The sequence below is a fragment of the Nomascus leucogenys genome, chromosome 6, assembly GCF_006542625.1.
Source record: "Nomascus leucogenys isolate Asia chromosome 6, Asia_NLE_v1, whole genome shotgun sequence".
Taxonomy (NCBI): domain Eukaryota; kingdom Metazoa; phylum Chordata; class Mammalia; order Primates; family Hylobatidae; genus Nomascus; species Nomascus leucogenys.
In genome coordinates this window covers 49,496,911-49,519,103 of record NC_044386.1, presented here as the reverse complement: position 1 = coordinate 49,519,103, position 22,193 = coordinate 49,496,911, and the positions used below count along the sequence as shown (strand labels likewise).

The following is a 22,193-nucleotide window of genomic DNA, read 5'->3' as shown; positions in this document are numbered from 1 at the left end:
CATATTTCAAGCAGAAGAAAAAATTAGATCAACTCAGGATAGCTCATCTTCATCTTTTAGGGACTGACATTAGATTAGTGGTTACCAACCTAAATGAGTAAGAATTAGAAGCACCTCTGGAGCTTTTTCAAAAATACTCATGACTAACCAGTCTTCATTCTCTGAGTTTAAGAAACACTGACAGAGATACTTGGAACTATGTGGTCTTTGGTCTTCCTAGGTTGCTAGTTTGTTTTGGCAATCTCTCTCTCTCTCTCTCTCTCACACACACACACACACACACACACACACACACACACGCAGAAGAAATTCTAGGAGCAACAAGAATAAGGAATTAATGTGTGTCTATTATGTTTCTCATCGTGCAAGACATTGAGAGCACAAACCAAACTAACCATTATAAGGGAGATCTATTGAATTTATCAACATCTCATAGTCACTAAGATTTTAAAATCTAATTGATATTGATATAAGACTAATTTAAATTAATACATGTTTAGAAAGGTATTTTATGTCATATGAAACTATTCCAGCAGTTTGCTAGTTACGTGTTTCTCAGGAAACAGCTGATTTTGATTAAGAAGTACAAATATACTGTATCTGGCTCAATTTGTCTCAGAAAATTATCTTTTTTTAATCTTCGCATTTCAGGAAACCAAATATAAATTTACTGAAGACCAAAAAATCCATACTAATAAGTCAGCTCCTTAGTGGTTTTTGTAAACATCTTTATTAGTAAAGGTGATACAATTCCCATATCATAAAATTTATCCATTTAAGGCATATAATTCAATATTCATTAGTACATTGATAGAATTATGCAACCATCACCACAATCTTAAGTTTACAACATTTTTGGAACCCCAGAAAGAAACCCTGTGCACATTAGCAGTAAGCCTCCATCCCCATTCCATTCCCTAGCCCTAGACAACCACTAAGCAACTTTCTTTCTTTCTGGATTTGCCTAGTCTGGATATTTCTTAAAAACAGAATCATACAATATGTATTTGTGGCTGGCTTCTTTCACTTAGCGTAAGGTTTTGGAGTTTCAACTTGTTAGAGTGTGTGTCAATACTTCATTCTTTTTTATGGCTGAATAATATATTTTATTGTATGGATACCGCATTTTGTTTATCTGTTTCTCAGTTAATGGACATTTGGGTTGTTGCCACTTTTTAGCTCTTGTGAATACGCTGCTATGAACATTTTTATACAAGTTGTTATATAGACATATGTATTTCTGTTGGGTATATGCCTGCTAGAATTGCTGGATCATAAGGTAACTATTTTTTAACAAATTGAGAAACTGCCAAACTGTTTTCCAAAGTAGCTGCAGTATTTTACCTTCTCACCAGTGATGCACCAGGGTTGAAATTTCTCCACATGCTTGCCAACACTTGTCTGTTTTATTGTAGCCACCTTAGTGGGTATGAAGTAATATCACTTTGTGGTTTTGATTTGCATTTCCCTAATAACTAATGATACTGAGTATTTTTTCATGTATTGTTACACTACTGTATATTTGTTTGCTTTTTGGAAATGGAGTCTTGCTATGCAGCCCAGGCTGGACTCAAACTTCTGGGCTCAAACAATCCTCCTACCTCAACCAACCGAGTAGCTGAGATTACAAATGTGCACCACCATGCCCAGCTATACATATTCTTTGTAGAAATGTCTCTTCAAATCTTCGCTTACTTTTAAACTGGGTTGTCGTTTTATTATTGATTGGCAAGCATTCCTTATATATTCTAGATAAAAATTTCTTGCCAGATATATGGCTCGAAAATGTTTCTCCTATTCAACAGATTGTCTTTTCACTTTCTTGGTGGTATAATTTGCCCCACAAAAGTTTTTAATTTTGATGTAGTACAATTTATCTATGTTTCTTTTGTTACTTATACTTTTGGTGTCATATCTAAAAACCATTGCCTAACTCAAGGTCACAGAGATATAATCTTTTTTTTTTTTTTTTTTTTTTTTTGAGACAGAGTTTTGCTCTTGTTGCCCGGGCTGGAGTGCAATGGCACAATCTCGGCTCACTGCAACCTCCGCCTCCTGGGTTCAAGCGATTCTCCTGCCTCAGCCTCCCGAGTAGCTGGAATTACAGGCATGTGCCACCATGCCTGGCTAATTTTTTTTCCAGTTCTGGTAGAGGCAGGGTTTCTCCATGTTGGTCAGGCTGGCCTTGAACTCCTGACCTTAGCTGATCCGCCCACCTTGGCCTCCCAAGAAGATATAATCTTATGTTTTTTCCTAAGAGTTTTATAGTTTAGCCCTTACATTTAGGTTTTTGTTTTTATTTTATTTTATTTTATTTATTTATTTATTTTGAGACGGAGTCTTGCTCTGTTGCCCATGCTGGAGTACAATGGCACGATCTCGGCTCACTGCAGCCTCCACCTCCCAGGTTCAAGCGATTCTCCTGCCTCAGCCTCCCGAGTAGCTGGGATTACAGGCATGTGCCACCACACCTGGCTGATTTTTGTATATTTAGTAGAGGCGGGGTGTCACCTTGTTGGCCAGGCTGGTCTCGATCTCCTAACCTCAGATGATCCATCCGCCTCCGCCTCCCAATGTGCTGGGATTACAGGCATGAGTCACCATGCCCAGCCCATTTAGGTTTATAATCTATTTTGAGTATGATGTGAGGTAAGGATTCAGCTTTGCATATGAGGGCCAGGAGTGGTGGCTCACACCTGTAATCCCAGCACTTTGGGAGGCCGAGGCAGGTGGATCACCTGAGGTCAGGAGTTTAAGACCAGCCTGACCAACATGGCAAAACCCTGCCTACTAGTAGTCCCAGCTACTTGGGAGGCTGATGAGGTACGAGAATCGCTTGAACCCAGGAGGCAGAGGTTGCCTTGAGCTGAGATTGTACCACCCCACTCCAGCCTGGGTGACCGAGTGAGAGACTGTCTCAAAAGAAAAAAACCAAAAACAAAAAACTTTGCATGTGACTGTGCAGTTGTCTTAGTACCATTTGTTGAAACGCTGTTCTATCTCCATTGAATCGTTTTGATATTCCTGTAGAAAATCAGTTGACCATAAGTATAAGAGTTTATTTCTGGATTTTTGGTTATATTCCATTGATCTAAATGTCTTTCTAGTACACCAACACCGTTTTGATTATAGTAGCTTTGCATTAAATTTTAACATTGGGAAGTGTAAGTCTTACAACTGTGTTCTTGGCTATTCTGGGTTTCCATATGAATTTTAGGATCAGCTTGTCACTTTCTATAAAAAAAAAAAAAACAGATTTTGAAAGGGATTGTATAAATCTATAAATTAATTTGCTGAGAGCCCCTTAAGTTTTGTATTCATAATACTAAACTGAGGTCCTCCTAGTTTATCCTTTCTTACAAAATTAATTTCTTTACTTCCACTTTTCTATAACTAAGCTTTGTATATATGCATTAAAAGATAACTTATTACAGTGTATTAGTGTTCGACTAACCTGGAAGAAAATATGAAGTAATTACTTTTTGTATTTTAAAAAACACAATATTGTACAAGCTAAATACCTCTATAGCAAAAATCTCTACAGACAGAAAAATTATATAAAGAGGAGTGCCAGAAGAGGTGCCAAGCTATGTCAGAACTCTATGAAATCAAGCAAAATTCTATATGACAGAAAAATTTTACTAGGTCCTTGGGAGTTTTGTTTTGCCTTACTTATTTTTCTACTGAGATTCATTTTGTATTTATAAGCATTAGCAAAAATTTATATATGGGAGGAAATTAGATACGAATAATGCCTCTTAAGGAATGTGGATAAGGATTATAAAAAATAAGCATCTTAGATTTTTATAATGCTTTAGATTCCATCGGTCCCTCAAATAAGACATGGGCAGCTATTTGATAGCTTGTGTAGTTTTTTTTTTAGTTAGCAAGTAAAAATTGTGTTGTTTATAGTGTGTAACTTTTTTTTACACGTACACATTGTGGAATAGCTAAATTAAATTTGACATACATATTACCTCACATACTGATCATTTTGTGGCGAGTAGCTCGTATAGTTTTGTTTAGTCGGTGAATACCATAATCCAGTTGCTGTCAACCTTGGCTGCTATGCATCAAAATCCCTGGAGAGCTTTAAAAAATTCAGCTGTCCATGCAGCATACAAGATTAACTAAACCAGCATCTCTGGAGTGGGGCTTGGACATGAGAATTTTTTAAAGCTCTCACAGTGAAGCCACTGTGCATATAACATTTAGAACTACTGCCATACACAGTTGAAAATACTGGTAGATTGAGCTCAGGAAAATGTAATTATCCTGAAATGGCAATTAAAATTATGCCCCCCTGAAATGTATACCACTTTAATTGAAATCTCAACCACTATGAAAAGTATGGAATTATCAGGACATAATGATTTGGATTTCTCTTTACTTGTGAACCAATAATAAAAGATTAATCACCAGAATTCCAAAATTTGATACTAAGATCAGTTATACATGCCACCATATAGGTGGGCATTTGTTTGAGGGGAAAAAGTCTGTTGCTAAAAAAAAAATCAAGTTTGTAAGCCACCAGTTAATTGGAAAAAGCACTGAAGCCCTGGCCTTAAGAGTTTGGCAACCTGTGTTCTAGTATTAGCTCTGCTGTGTGACTTTGAGCCCATGTATTTAAATTACACTTTATGAAATGGGGCCATTGGACTGAAGGTGACCACCAAATTGTTTATTCAGCAAATTGGATTGCCTGTTGTGTTCTAGGCAAGGATGCAGGGATGAACAGAACATAGAGCATCCCCTTGAAAAGCAAGCAAAAGGCAAACACATGTGCAGAATGTCTAAGTGTAGCTATAGTGAAATGTTCAGGGAATTAAGGGAATACAGAAGTACTTTATTTGATTTCAGTTTGGGACAGACACTATAGTTGCCCATTGAACAACCATTCACAGATGCTTGCTTTCCTAGCCACCCTTGCCGCTGGGGCATAGACCAGAGGAAAAATCTACAGGGCAAGATTTCTTGCAAAAGTTGACAGTTGAGGCTGGTCCAAGTGCAGTGGTGTTTACAGCTAATTGATCACAACCAGTTACAGATTTCTTTGTTCCATCTCTACTCCCACTGCTTCATTTGACTAGCCTTAAAAAAAAAAAAAAAGTTGGCAATTGAGAAAGTACTCCTTCCTGTTCTGGCTTTATTGTGTGGGGACATAATACTTGGTGCTATAAAGGTCATCTTGAAACTGTGAAGGCCTAAGAACAAAGGCCTCCACACTGAGAATGGCCAAAGAGAAAAACAAAGGAACCTGGATCCTTGATGTCAACAGTGAGCTGCTAAACCAACCCTAGAACCACCTTCCTGTGGGCTTATTAAGTGAGATAATAAAACTTCATGTTGTTTGAACTCTTACTGCTCTAAGAGTGGTCTGTGGATCAGCATCATCTGGAAGTCTGGGTAGAAATGCAGAAACTCAGACCCCAGTCAGACCTGCTGCATCAGCATCTACACTTTAATAAGATCCCCTGGTGACTAACATGCACATCAGAGCTTTTGAAGCACCAGTTTAAACCAACTTTAATTGGGTATTCTGTTCTATGCAAGCTTACTAACCCAAGTTGTGTGAGTACATCTTGTTTGGTCAGCTAGTGCTGCAGTTACAATTATTATCATTTTTCCATTCCCTTCATATTTTCAATCTTGCATGGAACATATGGTCATAAACATGATTTTCATATGACAAAGTCTTTAGGTTTCTAGAGTAACAGTTTCTTAACAGCTAACCTTGTTTGTGTACATTGAGGCTTAGAGGAATAGTGACCAAAAATTTCAGAATACCACTCAGGACATAGAAATTTGTTTGCAATCAGAATTTGAGTTTCTAGAATCATAATTGTGTCTGCTATCCCCCATGTGACAATAACAGTTTGTTGCTTAATAATAAGAAATTGGGGCCAGGTGCGGTGGCTCACATCTGTAATCCTAGCACTTTGGAAGGCCAAGGCTGGTGGATCACCTCAGGTCAGGAGTTTGAGACCAGCCTGGCCAACATGGCAAAACCCCATCTCTACTAAAAATACAAAAATTAGCTGGGTGTGGTGGTGCACGCCTGTAGTCCCAGCTACTCAGGAGGCTGAGAGGCAGAAGAATCACTTGAACCCGGGAGGCGGAGGTTGCAATGAGCCGAGATCACGCCACTACACTCCAGCCTGGGCGACAGAGTGAGACTCCATCTCCAAAAAAAAAAAAAAAGAAATTGGAGTCTGTTTTTTTTTTTTAATCTCTTTAAAGTTTTATAGGTTTTTCGTTTATTCCTTCATTTATTGATTGATTCAGTATTCGTAAAGCAACTCGCAATTACTCTAAAAAGAGCCCATTTTTATTTCCACAGATGAAAAATTTCTCAGTTGACCTTTTCTTTCCAACTTTCACAGCCAAAATATTACACTGGAAACTTAAAAATCTATGTCAGAGAGAAAACAAAATTACTGTCGATGTTAATCTTTTCCTTCAGGTTCAGTTGTACATGCTTTGGTTACAAGGATAAAATGATAATGAGTTAATAGCAGTAGTAGTGGAATTAACAAAGTGCTTTATTTTACAGGGAAAATATTTATCCCCAAACAGAAACCTGTACAGACTTTTACAGAAGAAAAAGTGTCTCTTGATCCGGAATTAGAAGAAGCTTTGACAAGTGCTTCTGATACAGAATTGTGTGACCTCGCAGGTATCATCTAAAACAAGTTAATTTGTGAATAAGTGTGGGGTGGAGTGGGAAATACCAGCACATACCTATATACATTATACAAATGTTTGCTTTACCTAGCAAGTACTGTTGAATCAGTAACCACATATTTGGCTTTATATTTTACACGATAAAGCTGACATAAAGAGTTTCATTTCTCTAAATACTCTCAATAGCGAAATGTTTATATTAAGAGAATGTATTGTATTGTTCGACATCTTTTCCCATGTTGTCATATTTGAAAGTCTTTTTAAAATCTTTCATCAGCTGGTGCTCAGCTAGAAGCTGTCCCATCTGAACACTGAAAAAGAGTCTTCAGGGTCAACTGCTGACCTGCTTTATCAGAAGACCGAGAGATGAGTAACTAGAAAGTAGATTGAAACAGTCAGTCCTGAGCTATACTCACCACCTTCCCAACTTTTCTGAAGTGTTATGAAACACTCCAAACCTCTCTCTTATTTTCATTATTTCCAGTTTCTTATCTAGACCAGTATCTTCCCCTCCCTACCCATGTACAATCTACTTTCCTAGATAGAAAAGTGTGATGCATGGGGAGTTCTTCAAACCAAATAACCCCAAGAACTAATAAATTTGAATGTAGCACTGATGGTTCTTTGGGAAGGACCTTGGAAAGGGACAAGTCAAAGTGTGATGCCACAGCCAGAGCAGGAGTCTTATGGGTTGAGGGACTGAGGACTGACAGATCTGTAAACAGTACATTCATCAGAGTGGAATGAGCCAAGGACATCCTCTGACTTCTGCCTTATTTGTGCAAAAGGGCATCAAAAACTAAAACCAAATTTGTTTTTCCTCCTAAGTGTAATTTTTGAAGGGTGTTCATATTCTTACATACGAGAACCTAATACTTTAGTATTCTACTCTTAACTACAGTCCAAATGTAAATTAATGACATGAGATTAACACACATTAAAATATGAAGGTTAAGTTGCAAATCTGCTTTTTGTCATATTATGTTCCTAGAAACCTTGTAAAATTAATGAACGGCAAAAATAGATCATTCCCATTTTCTCTCTTAGCCACTAGATGGAGCTAAGCATAGATTTATGTTCAGGATTTGGCTGCCTCCAACTCTGAATTTGGAAATGTGGGGAAATGTAAATTTAGAAATGTGGGGGAAAATAATAAGAGTATTGAGGAAAATGAGATTATAGGCGATTTTTAATCATTTTGTTCTTCTGTGTGGGTATGCGATCTGTAATTTATAGGAAAAGGTCCAGAGAATATTAAAATTATTGATAGAAATTTTTAGTTGTAAAACTCTTCATGTTTAAAACAATAAAAACTTTCTTTTTCTATATAGCAATTCTTGGGATGCACAATTTGATAACGAATACACAGTTCTGTAATATAATGGGAAGTAGTAATGGTGTTGACCAAGAACATTTTTCAAGTGAGTACTTAAAATGCTTTGTGAATTCTAATCCTTTATTAAATATATTTTGTTTTCACCTTGTTTCAGCTTAAGTATTCACATACTAGATGTTATATATATGTACTTGAAACCTGACATTTCAGTTTGGTGGTATTAACCAAGAAAGCCATTGAAAATAGAGTATTAAATATTTTGTACTTAATGGGTCAGCAAATGTAATAAGAACCACTCTACCTCACTAAATAATGCTAAACAGTATAAAAGCTAGTCAAACTTGGTTTTGTTGACATTTTATTATCACTACTACTAATTTTCAAGAAATACATAACAATACTTACAAAGAAATTACATTATAAAATCAGATTCAGGAGATACCACAAAACTATTCAGCCCCTAAACCTTTCAGTTTGATGTGAAGTATTATATAGCCTAAAGCAAAGCTTTTCAGAAATTCATTTATAGGGGCCAGGTGTGGTGGGTCATGCCTGTAATTTCATTTTCTGAGGCTGAGGCAGGAGGATCGCTTGAGTCCAGGAGTTCAAGACCAGCATTGGAAACGTAGACCCCCATCTCTAAAAAATTTTAAAAATTAGCTGGGCATGGTGGCACATGTCTCTAGTCTCAGCTACTTGGGAGGCTGAGGGGAGGATGGCTTGAGCCCAGGAGCTTGAGGCTGCAGTGAGCTGTGATCACACCACTGCACTTGAGCCTGGGCAACAGTGCAAGACCCTATCTCAAAAAATAAATTCATGTGTAGGGTGTTCTTAAATTAGCAAGGTGATACATGCCTTTGTAGCACATTTAAACAGTACATAAGTATTTATGGGAAGAAGTAAAAGTGTCTCTGTCTCCAGCTGTCATGCCCTCTACTTCCCCAAACACCACCCACCCTGTTAACAATTTTGTATATACCCTTCCAGACTTTGCACTGTTTATACTAATGTATACATGTTACACATACTCTCTTGTTTTTTACAAAAAATGGGATTGTATTGTAAATATTTATTGCAACTTAATTTTTCAATAATAATTCTATTAGCTAATTTTTTTTTTTTTTTTGGAAACAGAGTCTTGCTCTGTCACCCAGGCTGGAGTGCAGTGGCACCATCTTGGCTCACTGCAACCTCCGCCTCTCAGGTTCAAGCGCTTCTCCTGCCTTAGCCACCTGAGTATCTAGGATTACAGGTGCGTGCCACCTTGTCCAGATAATTTTTTTTTTTCAGTAGAGATGGGGTTTTGCCATGTTGGCCAGGCTGGTCTCGAACTCCTGACCTCAAGTGATCTGCCCACCTCAGCCTCCCAAAGTGCTGGGATTACAGGCATGAGCCACTGTGCCTGGCCAGCTGTTTTTGAATGCTTACTGTGGGCCGTGTTGTGTGCACAGCTCTTGGACGTGGAGTACTCTCATTAGCCCTCACAACAGTTCTATGAAATAGATATTATTATTTTTAATTTGCATGTGAGAAAGCTGACATTTTAAAATAACTGAGTAACCTCAACATTTTACACAAAGTCAGTGGTAAGGTTTTTAACCCGTGTTATATAGTGTATCACTTAGCAGTGGACCATGTTTTCTAGTTAATATGTATACCTCTACATCATTCAGACATGTGTATAACATTCCTTTCTACAATGTTTTGTAATTTGGCCATCCCCCTTCTCATTTTTAAGTTTTTATTGTAGAAATGTTCAAACACACATAAGAGAGAATAATATATTCATTACCCAGCTTCAGCTGTTTTTAACATTTGCCAGCCTTGTTTTATAAATCTTCGGTCTCCCTTCCTAATCCTTCTACTCTTTTTCCTGAAGTATTTTAAAGCAAACCCTGTTCATTTGTATTACATCACCTATAAATATTTCCATATGTGTGTCTCACAAATAAAGGTTTTTCTTTTAATGTAATCATGATGCCATCATCAAACTTAAAAATTAACAGTATTTTCTTCATATCATGTAATACCCAGTCTGTGTCCAGATTTCCTCTATTCTCTCCAGAATGTCGTTTCATGATTGGCTCAAAAAAGGTTACACACTGCATTTCGTTGTTTGTCCTTTTAGTATCCCTTCATTTCTTAACAGTTCTCCTCCCCAACCTCTTTCCTTTTTTTTTCATGCCATTTATTTTTTAAGAAACTGGGTTATTTTTCGTAGAATTTTCCACATTCTGGATTTGGCTGATTTCAACCTTATGGTATCATGTTATGTTTTTCTATCACCTATGTTTCTGTAAACTGTTAGTTCTAGTGGCTTGATGAGATGCAGGTGCAGGTCCCTTTTGGCAAGAATGCTTCATGGGTGGTGACTGAATCATATTAAGAAGCTTATGAAGTCTAATCCTTCCTCTTTGGGGGAATGAGATTGATCACAGGGTTCAAATGTAGGCAGCCTGATCTATCCTTTTTAAGTTTCCTGTGAACCTTTTGCTTAATAATTCCTGCATCCCATTGACTGGATTCATTATTTCATTAAGGGGCAAGGCTCTTAAGATTTCTCTCCCCATTCCATCTTTCCCCACTCCACAGGATGTGTGGAACGGGGAAAGAAATCTTTTGGTTTTATAAAATTAGAACTATTCAATTTTCCATTCATTGAGGAAGTTCTTCCCTAGGTATCTTGAAGACTACCTTGCTGAACTTAAGTGAGACGGAGCCCACTCTCTGTTGTTCAGCAGAGCTCCATTAGGAAGCTTTTCCTTGTCTTGAACCAAGTTCTGCTTGGCAATCTATACTTGTTCTAACCCAGCCTTTCAGAACAGCACTAAATTTGTCTCTTCTCAACTTCTACAGGATAAATCTGAAAACAGCTAGCATAACTTCTTTTAATAGGTACTTCTCCAGACTAAATATATTCAGATTTTTCACCTGACCTCAGGAAAGTAATTTTCAAACCTTCATCTAAGTTGATCTCCTCAAGATGCTGTGTGTGTGTGTGATATTTTAAAGTAACAAGATAGATGGAATTTATTGGATAATCAGTGCACCCTGTCTAAAGATGAGTTTTGCTCCTAAAATCTAGAGGAAGGCAGGAATGAAAAAAGCCAGATAGTAGTCCATTTTGAACCCGGTCAGTCTTTCCATGTCAATTGCTCTTACTCTTTTGTGGTCATTCATTAGTTTGTGAGCCTTTTGTGGTCTTTGACTTGAATGACCACAAAAAAATAATGTTTTCCCCAGAAAATGTATCCATAAAAGTTTACCTATTATAGGTGTTCATAGACCTCCACACACATGCATCAGAGCACAGTGATCTCTTTAACGGGCTCAAGGATTTCAGGTCCTCTGTCATTCACATCTGAAGCATCATATTCCTGTCGTGTGTGGGTAGCTGAGGTAAAAATTAGGGAGTGAGAGGGAGGGCAGTAAATTTTGGAGCCTCTGTCTCAGTAGCTCTTCTGTATACCTTTGCCTCCTCTCCCTCTCTGCTCCTTATTCCTACCCTCCTTCCTATTCCTTCTTTCTCACAGAAAGTTCTCCCCACTTTCCCACTGCAGAGTACTCCTCATGGGAGGAAGAGGTAATGTGCCCTCCCATCACCTTATTTTTCTCATTTAGGCTATATTTCTTTAAGTCTGTGATTCTTACTGCCTTTATGCCAACTATCAGTCAAATTTCAGAGAAACGATGAGATGCTAGATTTTATCATACTATTATTTTATCTTAAATTTTGCCAGAAACAAATGGCATCATCAACTTGTGCTGTCAAATATATTTGAGTGGTAAAAATATCTTGTAAGATACTAAGACAATGAAAATACTCATTTTTGAAGACTGATACATGGCAAACAAATTAAATGTTGAATATGTTTGGTATTTATATTCAGTAAAATTTTATTTGGGTGCTTTAAATATGTGTCAAGGCCAGGTGCAGTGGCTCATGCGTGTAATCCCAGCACTTTGGGAGGCCAAGGCAGGCGGAGCAGTTGAGGCCAGGAGTTCAAGACCAGCCTGGCCAACATGATGAAACCCATCTCTACTAAAAATACAAAAATTAGCCAGGCATGTTGACACACGCCTGTAGTCCCAGCTACTCGGGAGGCTGAGGCAGGAGAGTTGCTTGAACATGGGAGGAGGAGGTCACAGTAAGCCAAGATCGCGCCACTGCACTCCAGCCTGGGTGACAGAGTAAGACTCCATCTCAAAAAAAAAAAAAAAAAAATTAAATAAATATGTGTCAACACATAAAGGATCTTGTCGGAATTGTGGGGATGGAACTTTTAAATCTGTCCCCTTGAATAAATATGCATGTATGAGAGAGAGAGAGAGAAAGAGATGTTACCAAGTCAATTATCTGCATCCACTGTAATAGTATCAACTCCAGGCTGAGCATGGTGGCTCATGCCTGTAATCCCAGCACTTTGGGAGGTTGAGGCAGGTGGATCACGAGGTCAGGAGATAGAGACCATCCTGGTTAACACGGTGAAACCCCGTCTCTACTAAAAATACAAAAAATTAGCTGGGCGTGGTGGCGGGCGCCTGTAGTCCCAGCTACTCGGGAGGCTGAGACGGGAGAATGGCGTGAACCCGGGAGGTGGAGGAGCTTGCAGTGAGCCAAGATCGTGCCACTGCACTCCAGCCTGGGCGAAAGTGCGAGACTCCGTCTCAAAAAAAAAAAAATGGTATCAACTCCTGCTCTTTTCATTTATCACTGCAGATGTGGTCAAAGGTGAAAAGATTCTTCCGGTATTTGATGAGCCACCAAATCCAACCAACGTAGAAGAGAGTTTGAAGAGAATTAAAGAAAATGATGCTCATCTTGTTGAAGTTAATTTGAATAATATAAAGGTAAGTGTGCTAATCAGAGTGGTTTTGTATTGCTTTGAGTCAGTCGAACCTAGGATGAAAGCTGGGCAATTGATAAAACAGTCTAATTCTTTCTACTTTAAGGTAAAGTTTTTGCTCTTACCAGTATGCTAACATAGGTTTCTTCATATTTTAGATATTGAAGTATTATGGTATAGTATTTTCTAACTTGCTTTTTGAAGAATTTATCATCTAAAAATGTAAACCCTACAAACTGTCAGAATAAATCTCTCAGGTTTTCTAAATACTGCCCACTTCTAAGAACATTTAGCCTCTTGGGTCTTGCTTTTTTAAAATTTGGTTCCTTAGCCATGTATGGTGGTACATGCCTGTAATCCCAGCTACTTGGGAGACTGAGGCTGGAGGATGGCTTGAGCCCAAAAGTTTGAGACCAGCCTGGGCAACATAGTGAGACCTGCCACTGTCCCATCTCAAAAAATAAAATAAAACCTATTTTTTTTTAGGTAAAATTTAAATATGGTAAAATTCTCCCTTTTAGTGTCTAGTTCTATGAATTTTGACAGGTGCATACAATTTTGTACAACCACCATTACAATCAAGATATAGAATATATCTGTCACCGCAAAAATTCTCTCATACCCCTTTGTAGTCATTCTCTGACCCCCAGCTCTAGCCCCTGACAACCACTGACCTATTTTCTTTCCCTATTATTTTGCCTTCTCCAGAATGTCATATAAATGGAATCCTATAGTATGTAGCCTTTTGGGTCTGGCTTCTTAGCATAATGCATTTGAGATTCGTTCATGGTGAGTGTGTCAGATACGCTGTAGTTTGTTTATCTGTTCATCAGTTGGTAGACATACGGGTTCCTTCCAGTTTGGGATGTTTATTAATACAGCCACTGTATACTTTCACACACAGGTTTTTGTGTGAACATGTTTTAAATTCTCTTGAGTAAACACCTAGGAATAAGCTTTCTGGGATCTTATTTTGAGTTTTAAACAATGCAACTCTTCCTTGGAGTAAGGAAAGAAGAAATTAGGAGGGCATGGGGTAATTAATTACCAAAAAGTAAATTCAAATTATCTAGATATTAGCCATTGTGTAATGGCTTCATTATAAATTCCTCATTTTAAAACTTGATTTTTTTGAAGTCGAGGACAAGGGGAGGAGAGCATCTGGAAATCTCGAGCCTAGAGAAGGAAGCTTCTGTGCTCCTCTAGGGAGTGATCCTTCCTGTGAGTAGAGGAAGGAAAGCCTCAGAGAAAGCTTATATTCATAGTTGATTACTAACTTTTTTTTTTTTTTTTTTTTGAGACAGAGTCTCGCTCTGTTGCCCAGCCTGGAGTGCAGTGGTGTGATCTTGGCTCACTGCAACCTCTCCCCCGCCCCAGGTTCAAGTGATTCTTGTGTCTCAGCCTCCTGAATACCTGGGATTACAGGCACCCACCACCACACCTGGCTAATTTTTGTATTTTTGGTAGAGATGGGGTTTCACCATGTTGTCCAGGCTGGTTTTGAACTCCTGACCTCAAGTGATTCGCCCACCTTGGCCTCCCAAATGCTGAGATTACAGGTGTGAGCCACTGCGCCCGGCCTATTTTTATTTTTTAAATTTGGTCCCTGTGTATCCCTTTCTCTAAATAAACAGTAATCATCTGAAAATAACCAGGCTAGGGGGAATTGAAGTCTCAAGATACTACTGAGAGAAACTAGCATCTTCAATATTTTATTTTCTCTCCTTCAAGTAGTGTAGGGTTAATCTCTCTTAGGGCTTTGTAGCTTAAACTAAGTGACTGAGAACAGTCTGTCTGCCTCAGGAATCATACTCATCAGAGATGGACTCCTTCATTTCTCTCCTTGTAGAAAAGTAAATCCACTTTTATTTTCATATAAAAAGAATAATGAAGGCTGGGCACAGTGACTCACGCCTGTAATCCCAGCACTTTGGGAGGCCGAGGAGGGTGGATAACCTGAGGTCAGGAGTTCGGGACCAGCCTGACCAACATGATGAAACCCCGTCTCTCCTAAAAATACAAAATTAGCTGGATCTGGTGGCGCATGCCTGTAATCTCAGCTACTTGGGAGGCTGAGGCAGGAGGATTGCTTAAACCCGGGAGATAGAGGTTGCAGTGAGCTGAGATTGCGCCATTGCACTCCAGCCTGGGCAACAAGAGCGAAACTCTGTCTCTAAATAAATAAATAAATAAATAAATAAATAGAATAATGAAAGGTGAGAATAGTGAGAATTTTTTTTAACCTAAGTGCTAGAGAAATGGTGATATGTGCTTTGCTCTGAGTCAGTAGTTTATGCAAATGCTCCATCATAGATAAGTCAGATAATTATGGAGGAAGCTGCATTATTTGTTTTCATTTGTAGACGAATTCTTAGGTGTTTGTATAATTTCTGAATACATGTTAAAGCAAAAAAAACCATATATTTGATTAATGGAAACTAAATATAATGAAAATTGAAATGTAATGATGTTTTATATTATTGTCTTTCAAGAATATCCCAATTCCAACCCTAAAAGATTTTGCAAAGGCTTTGGAAACCAACACACATGTGAAATGTTTCAGTCTTGCAGCCACCCGGAGCAATGATCCTGTTGCTACTGTAAGTAAGCTACTTGAGAATATCAAAATTATGACATACCCAGGGTGTGTTACAGTGGTGATTTTTATGAACAAGATTTACCCCTTTTTTATAGTTAATGTTTTAGCTCACTATTAGGCAGTATATTACTTACTAGCTTTTTGTGTTTATTTTTTTCCTGTATTTCCTTCCTATGAATTTTTCCCCCTCCCAGCTTCCCCCTCCTTCCTATGAATTTTTTAAAACATAAATGGAATCATGTAGTATAAGCTGTTCTGCAACTTGATTTTTCACTCTGCAGTTTATCTTTAAAGTTTTGTTGTATCAGTACATAGGGATCTATCACATTATTTTAACATCTTCAGAGGATTCCATTTATAGATCCTTAGTGGTGGATTTTTGTTAAATGCTTTTGCTGTGTCTCTTGAGATGCTCATAGGGTTTTTGTCCTTTATTCTGTCAATGTGGTGTATTGATTGACTTTTATATGTTGAACCAACCTTTCATTCCTGAGATAAATCCCACTTGATCATGGTATAAACCTTTTGTTTCACTTGGCTTTGAGAATATCACTCACTCCCTTGGGGACTCCCCTTACCTCAGTGGACATTCCTTCTCAAAGCCCTGTACTGGTTTCTCCATAGCTCTTCAACTTCTAAATATTGGAATGGCCCAGAACGTGGTCCTTCTTTTCTCAGTCTGCACTGACTTTCTGGGTAATCTCAGAAATATATATATTATCTTTTATACACTTGCTGATGACTTCCAGTGTTATTATCTACAGTTTGTATCTCTCTCCTGAACTCCGTATTCATGTCCAGCTACCTCCTCAGCAGCTTTACTTGAATGTCTGATGGACATCTTACATGTAAGTCCTCAAACTCCTGACTTCCATCCTGTGCCTGATTTTCTCTGCTGTTTTCTATCTTACTAAATGCAATTTCAATCTTTCATTGCTCAGGCAAACAAAAAAAAAAAAATTTTTTTTTTTTTTTTTTGAGACAGCATCTCACTCTGTTGCCCCGGCTAGAGTGCAATGGCGCAATCTCAGCTCACTGCAACCTCCGCCACCAGGGTTCAAGTGATTCTCATGCCTCAGCCTCCTGAGTAGCTGGGACTACAGGCATGTGCCACCACGCCCGGCTAATTTTTGTATTTATAGTAGAGATGTGGTTTCACCATATTGGCCAGGCTGGTCTCAAGCTCCTGACCTTGTGATCCGCCCACCTCGGCCTCCCAAAGTGCTGGGACTACAGGCGTGAGCCACCGCACCCAGCAAAAAAAAAAAAAAAAAAAAATTTAATGGAATCATTCTCGACATCCCTTTCTTGCAACTTAAACATACCTTTGGCCCTATCTTCAAAATATTTCAGAATCCAACCACTTCTCACCATTTTCACAACTACCACCTTGACCCAAGCCACCATCTTTTCCCACCTGGATTATTGTAACAGCCTCCTAATTGGGTTACCTTCATCTATTTTACCTACCCCAAAGTCAGTTCTTTGCATAGCACCAAGAGTGATTCTTTTAAAACTTAAGTTAAATGATCTCATTCCTATTCGGAGAACCCTCTAGCAGCTTCCCATCTCATTAAGAGTAAAAATCAAAATCTTTCAGTGGCCTTATAAGGCTTCACATGAGTGGACCTCATCTCATTTACTTGCCCTTTCTTTCATTCTACTCTACCGTTACAGCCTTCTTCAACATGCCATGTGGACTCCCAAATCAGGGCCTGTACATTTGTTCCTTCTGCCTTGAACTTTCTTCCTAAAATAATCCACATAGCTTCATCTTATCACTTTGACTCTTTGCTCAAATGTCACCTTCTAGGTGAGGCTTTTCCTGACCATGCTGTATAAAATACCAACCCCATTCCCACCCCCAGTATTCCCCATCTACCCTATTGTGCCTTTTTTCTTTTTACCCTCTAACATTGCACTTTGCTTACTTTTATTATCTGTGTCCCTCCCCAGCTAGAATGAACATTCTGCCAGGCAGGGACCAATATGTTTTATCTCTGAATCTCTAGAACAGTGCTAATCAAATAATAGACCATCAGTAATATTTGAATACATGTATGGATAAGGGATTTGTTCCGGGTCACATAGCTAGTTGTTGCTAATAGAAAGGACAAGTATGTAGATATCAGCCACAGTTTTTTTAGTATCTCTACCCCCTATTGCCTTTCCTTTAACTTTAAGCTTGGTGTTACCCATATTTTCTGTAGTTTAACCTTGCTTTTGATCCCTCTAAGGGGCTGTTTTATATAAACTCATGATCATTCTTCTTTTTTCTCTCTCTTTCCTTCCCCTCCTTCCTTCCCTTCTTCTCTCTTCTTACCTCTGTCTCTTTTTCTTTCCTTCCCAGTCTCCCCCCTCTTTCTTTTTTCACTTGTAGGCTTCTGTTAATTAATCAATATGGTACTTATTAAGCACTGAGTCAAATGTCTAACACTGTACTGTATCTTATGAGAAATGAAACAGAAGCAGATTGAAGACATACCATTACTTGAGGAATTTAATATTTTATTAGCCCCTTCCTCTCAATGGCCTTTGTGCTCTTCTGGTTCTGGTTATCAGTGTTCTTTTCTGGCCTTCTGCCTTGACCATTTCTTTTGGCCCCTGCCTTGGAAATTAGTACATAATTTACCCTCATTTTGGCTTCACATGATCCAGCTACAGCAAGACCCAAATAAGAAAAGATGTTCCAGGGACATTGATTAAGTTGGTCTAACACAGAAACTGAAAGTGTGAGAGAGACAGAAGAAAGAAGCATGAAGTAGGGAATGAGGAGTAGAGAATGTCACCAACGGGGAATTACATGTGACCAAAAAACCTAAAGATTATGACAGGGTACAGGCCAGGTGTAGTGGCTCACACCTGTAATCCCAGCACTTTGGGAAGCCGAGGTGGGTTGATTGCTGGAGCCCAGGAGTTTGAGACCAGCCTGGGCAACATGGTGAAACCCCATCTCTACAAAAAATACAAAAATTAGCTGGGCATGGTGGCACACAACTGTAGTCTCAGCTACTCAGGAGGCTGAGGTGAGAGGATCAATTGAGCCCAGGAGGCAGAGGTTGCAGTGAGCTGTGATCATGCCACTGCACTCCAGCCTGGGTGACAGGGCAAGACCCTGTCTCAAAAAAAAAAAAAAAAGAAAAGTAGATACAGTCATCCATGGGTTCAACCAACTTCAGATCAAAAATATTTGGAAAAAAATTTTATGAATTTCCAAAAGCAAAATCTGAATTTGCTGTCTGCCGGGTACTATATTGAATCCACAAAAATGAAGTGATGTGTAGGCATTGTATTAGGTATATTAAGTAACCTAGAGATAATGAAAAGTATACAAGAGGATGTGTGCAGGTTATATGCAAATACTATGCCATTTTATATAAGGCACTTGAGCATCTGAAGATTTTGGTATCTGCAGATGGTCCTGGAACCAACCCCCAACAAATACTGAGGGACAACTGTACATGTGAGAGCTATGGGCTACTGTGTCAAACTGAAACAACTAATGACAAACATTAAGGCAGTTATGTTAATTAATATATTTATTTATGGCATGTACAATAGTAGGTACTGTATCAAATTTTAATCTCTTAATATTTTCTCTAATTTCTAGGCTTTTGCAGAAATGCTGAAGGTGAACAAAACTTTGAAGAGCTTAAATGTGGAGTCCAACTTTATCACAGGAGTTGGGATTCTGGCACTGATTGATGCGTTAAGAGATAATGAAACCCTGGCAGAGCTCAAGATTGACAATCAGGTCAATGTTCTACAATAATAACGTCGAGGAAGCCCACACTGCTGTGTAGGGCTTGGCGACTCAGGATCGGGATGGGAGGAGGGCTGTCAGGGATCCCTGTTGGAAGATGCTGGGCTGCAAGGAGAGCTGACATTTGGGGTATCTAGAATATTAACTTAATGTATATAACAGTGTATACAATGTAAAGGTGTATAATCTCCCTAGATCATTTTAAGAGAATTTAGGTGGCTATCTAGTTTGAACTGAGAGGACTCTTACATGTGACGCAGTCCACCTTCCAATTTTTCAGCTCTGTGCTGGCAAGGTCCACATTGCAGAGTTTTTGTAAAAGGCAGAGAGATACTTGTTAGAAATGTTTCCATCCAGAGTAGCTATTAATTTTTTTATTTGAAAAAATAACTCCAGTTATTTGAAAAAATATTTGTTAAATGTCTCCTTCAGTCCTTCAAAGTAAATACATTTTGTAAACTATGAAGGTAGAAAAGAGGATTATGTCTTAAAATTTAACCCAGTGCTTCTTAATCCATGTTTTTAATTTTTTATTGAGATATAATTACATACAGTAAAATTCATTTTCTTAAAGTATACAGCTAAATGGTTTTTAGTATATTTGTAGAGTTTTGCAGCCATTACCACTAATTCCAGAACATTTTCATTACCCCAAAAAGAAACCCCATACCCATTAGCAGTCACTCCCCATTCACCCCTCTCACCAGGCTCTGGCAATCACTCATCCACTTTCTGTTTCTTAGGATTTGCCTATTCTGGACAGCTTATATCTGTGGAATCAAACAATATGTGATCTTTTTGTGACTGGCTTCTTTCACCTAGCATAATGTTCTGGAGGTTCATCTGTATTGTAGCATACATCAGGACCTCATTCTTTTATGGCTGAATAATATTCTATTCCATTTGGGGTGTGTCCACATATGGGCCACTAGAAATAATACTGCTGTGAACATTCATTACAGATTCTTACATGGACATAGATTTTCATTTCTCTTCAGTATATAGCTAGGAGTGTAATTGCTGGGTCATGTGGTAACTCCATGTTTAACTTTTTGAGCAGCAGCCAAACAGTTTTCCACAGTAGCTGTACCATTTTACATTCCTCCCAGCAATGTCCCCATTTTTCCACATTCTTGCTAACACTTGTTATTATCTATCTTTTTTATTATACTTATCCTAGTGGGTATGAAGTGATATCTCATTATAGTAATTCACACTTTTTTGATGTCTATATGATCATATTACTGAACTTTAAAAAGTTTATTTTGTGTGTGTGTGCGTGTGTGTAAAGTTCCAGTGAGGCTGTGGTGATGATTGGGTCAATGGGTAAAATCACCTTCCTGTGACAAACATTTCATAGCTTTAAGTGACCAGTTTTCTACAACAATTTGTTCTCAGTTACAAATCAGTCCTTGGAACTGCTGAACTATGTATATGTTGTAGGAATTGGGAACATTTAAAGAGATCAAAGAATCAGCATGTGCCTGAATGTCTTAATTTACCTCGAAAAGTATTTTGATCTAGTTTATTAATATTGTTCTTTTTTTCTAATTACTCCAGAGGCAGCAGTTGGGGACAGCTGTAGAATTGGAAATGGCCAAGATGCTTGAGGAAAATACAAATATCCTTAAATTTGGATATCAGTTTACACAGCAGGGACCACGAACCAGGGCAGCTAATGCTATAACAAAAAACAATGACTTAGGTAAGACATAGACAGTATCGATCAAGTTTCTGAGTTCTATCACAAGCTAACGTATTGGGGGAGCTTCTCTCCCTCTTAAGAGTAAGTTCTAACAGACAAGTTATTTGGCCTTTGTTTCTAAAATCTGCATGGTCCTTTATATGCTGATTGAATTCAAGTTCAATTAAAGTGAGGTTGTTGTGATGATTGGGTCAATGGGTAAAATCAGCTTCCTGTGACAAGCGTATTTCATAGTTTTAAGTGACCAGTTTTCTACAACAATTTGTTCTCAGTTACAGATCAGTCCTTGGAACTATTGAAACAAAGATTTCAACATTACCGGAAAGTTTTTTGCCCTTTTAATCAAATGGACCCAGATAGAAATTCAATTTTATATGATAGAATATGGAATCTAGAAATATATAAAATAGAGAATAATTATATTTCTCACCCAGGTTTTTTGTTGTTGATGTTGTTTTTGTTTTGAGACGGAGCCTCGCTCTGTTGCGAGGCAGGAGTGCAGTGGCGCCATCTCGGCTCACTGAAACCTCCGCCTCCCAGGTTCAAGTGATTCTCCTCCCTCAGCCTCCCGAGTAGCTGGGACTACAGGCGTGCGCACCGTGCCCAGCTAATTTTTTTGTTTTTTTGTGTGTTTTTTGGGTTTTTTTGGGGTTTTTTTGGTTTTTTTTGAGACAGAGTCTTGCTCAGTCGCCCAGGCTGGAGTGCAGTGGTGCGATCTCGGCTCACTGCAAGCTCCGCCTCCCGGGTTCATGCCATTCTCCTGCCTCAGCCTCCTGAGTAGCTGGGACTACAGGCGCCCGCCACCTCGCCCGGTTAGTTTTTTTTTTGTATTTTTAGTAGAGACAGGGTTTCATCGTGTTAGCCAGGATGGTCTCGATCTCCTGACCTCGTGATCCACCCGCCTCGGCCTCCCAAAGTGCTGGGATTACAAGCGTGAGCCACCGCACCTGGCCAGTTTTTGTATTTTTAGTAGAAATGGCATTTCACCATGTTGGCCAGGATGGTCTCAATCTCTTGACCTCCTGATCCGCCCGCCTCAGCCTCCCAAAGTGCTGGGATGACAGGCGTGAGCCACCGCACCTGGGCCCTCACCCAGGTTTTATAGTCTGGTACGTAGGTGTTTGCTCGTCTTGCTAAAAGGACTGTTGTGGAACTGTCTTCTCACTGCATACATCTAGGTCAGTAATCTCTCATTCTCCTATGGTTCCTATTTAATTGCTTGAGGCTTGTGGCTTCTGTTTGAAATAGACTTTCCAGCC

General features: G+C 38.8%; 1 protein-coding gene across 1 annotated transcript in view; it reads left to right on the top strand.

The window, feature by feature from the left end:
• The window catches only part of TMOD3 (tropomodulin 3), an 80,512-nt gene that overhangs the window by 49,700 nt on the left and 8,619 nt on the right, over positions 1-22,193 (top strand). The window contains exons 4-9 of the mRNA XM_003266937.3: positions 6,554-6,676; positions 8,016-8,105; positions 12,741-12,871; positions 15,360-15,467; positions 19,077-19,220; positions 20,790-20,934. Of these exons, the coding sequence (XP_003266985.1) occupies positions 6,554-6,676; positions 8,016-8,105; positions 12,741-12,871; positions 15,360-15,467; positions 19,077-19,220; positions 20,790-20,934 (741 nt within the window). The remainder of the gene's footprint in view (positions 1-6,553; positions 6,677-8,015; positions 8,106-12,740; positions 12,872-15,359; positions 15,468-19,076; positions 19,221-20,789; positions 20,935-22,193) is intronic.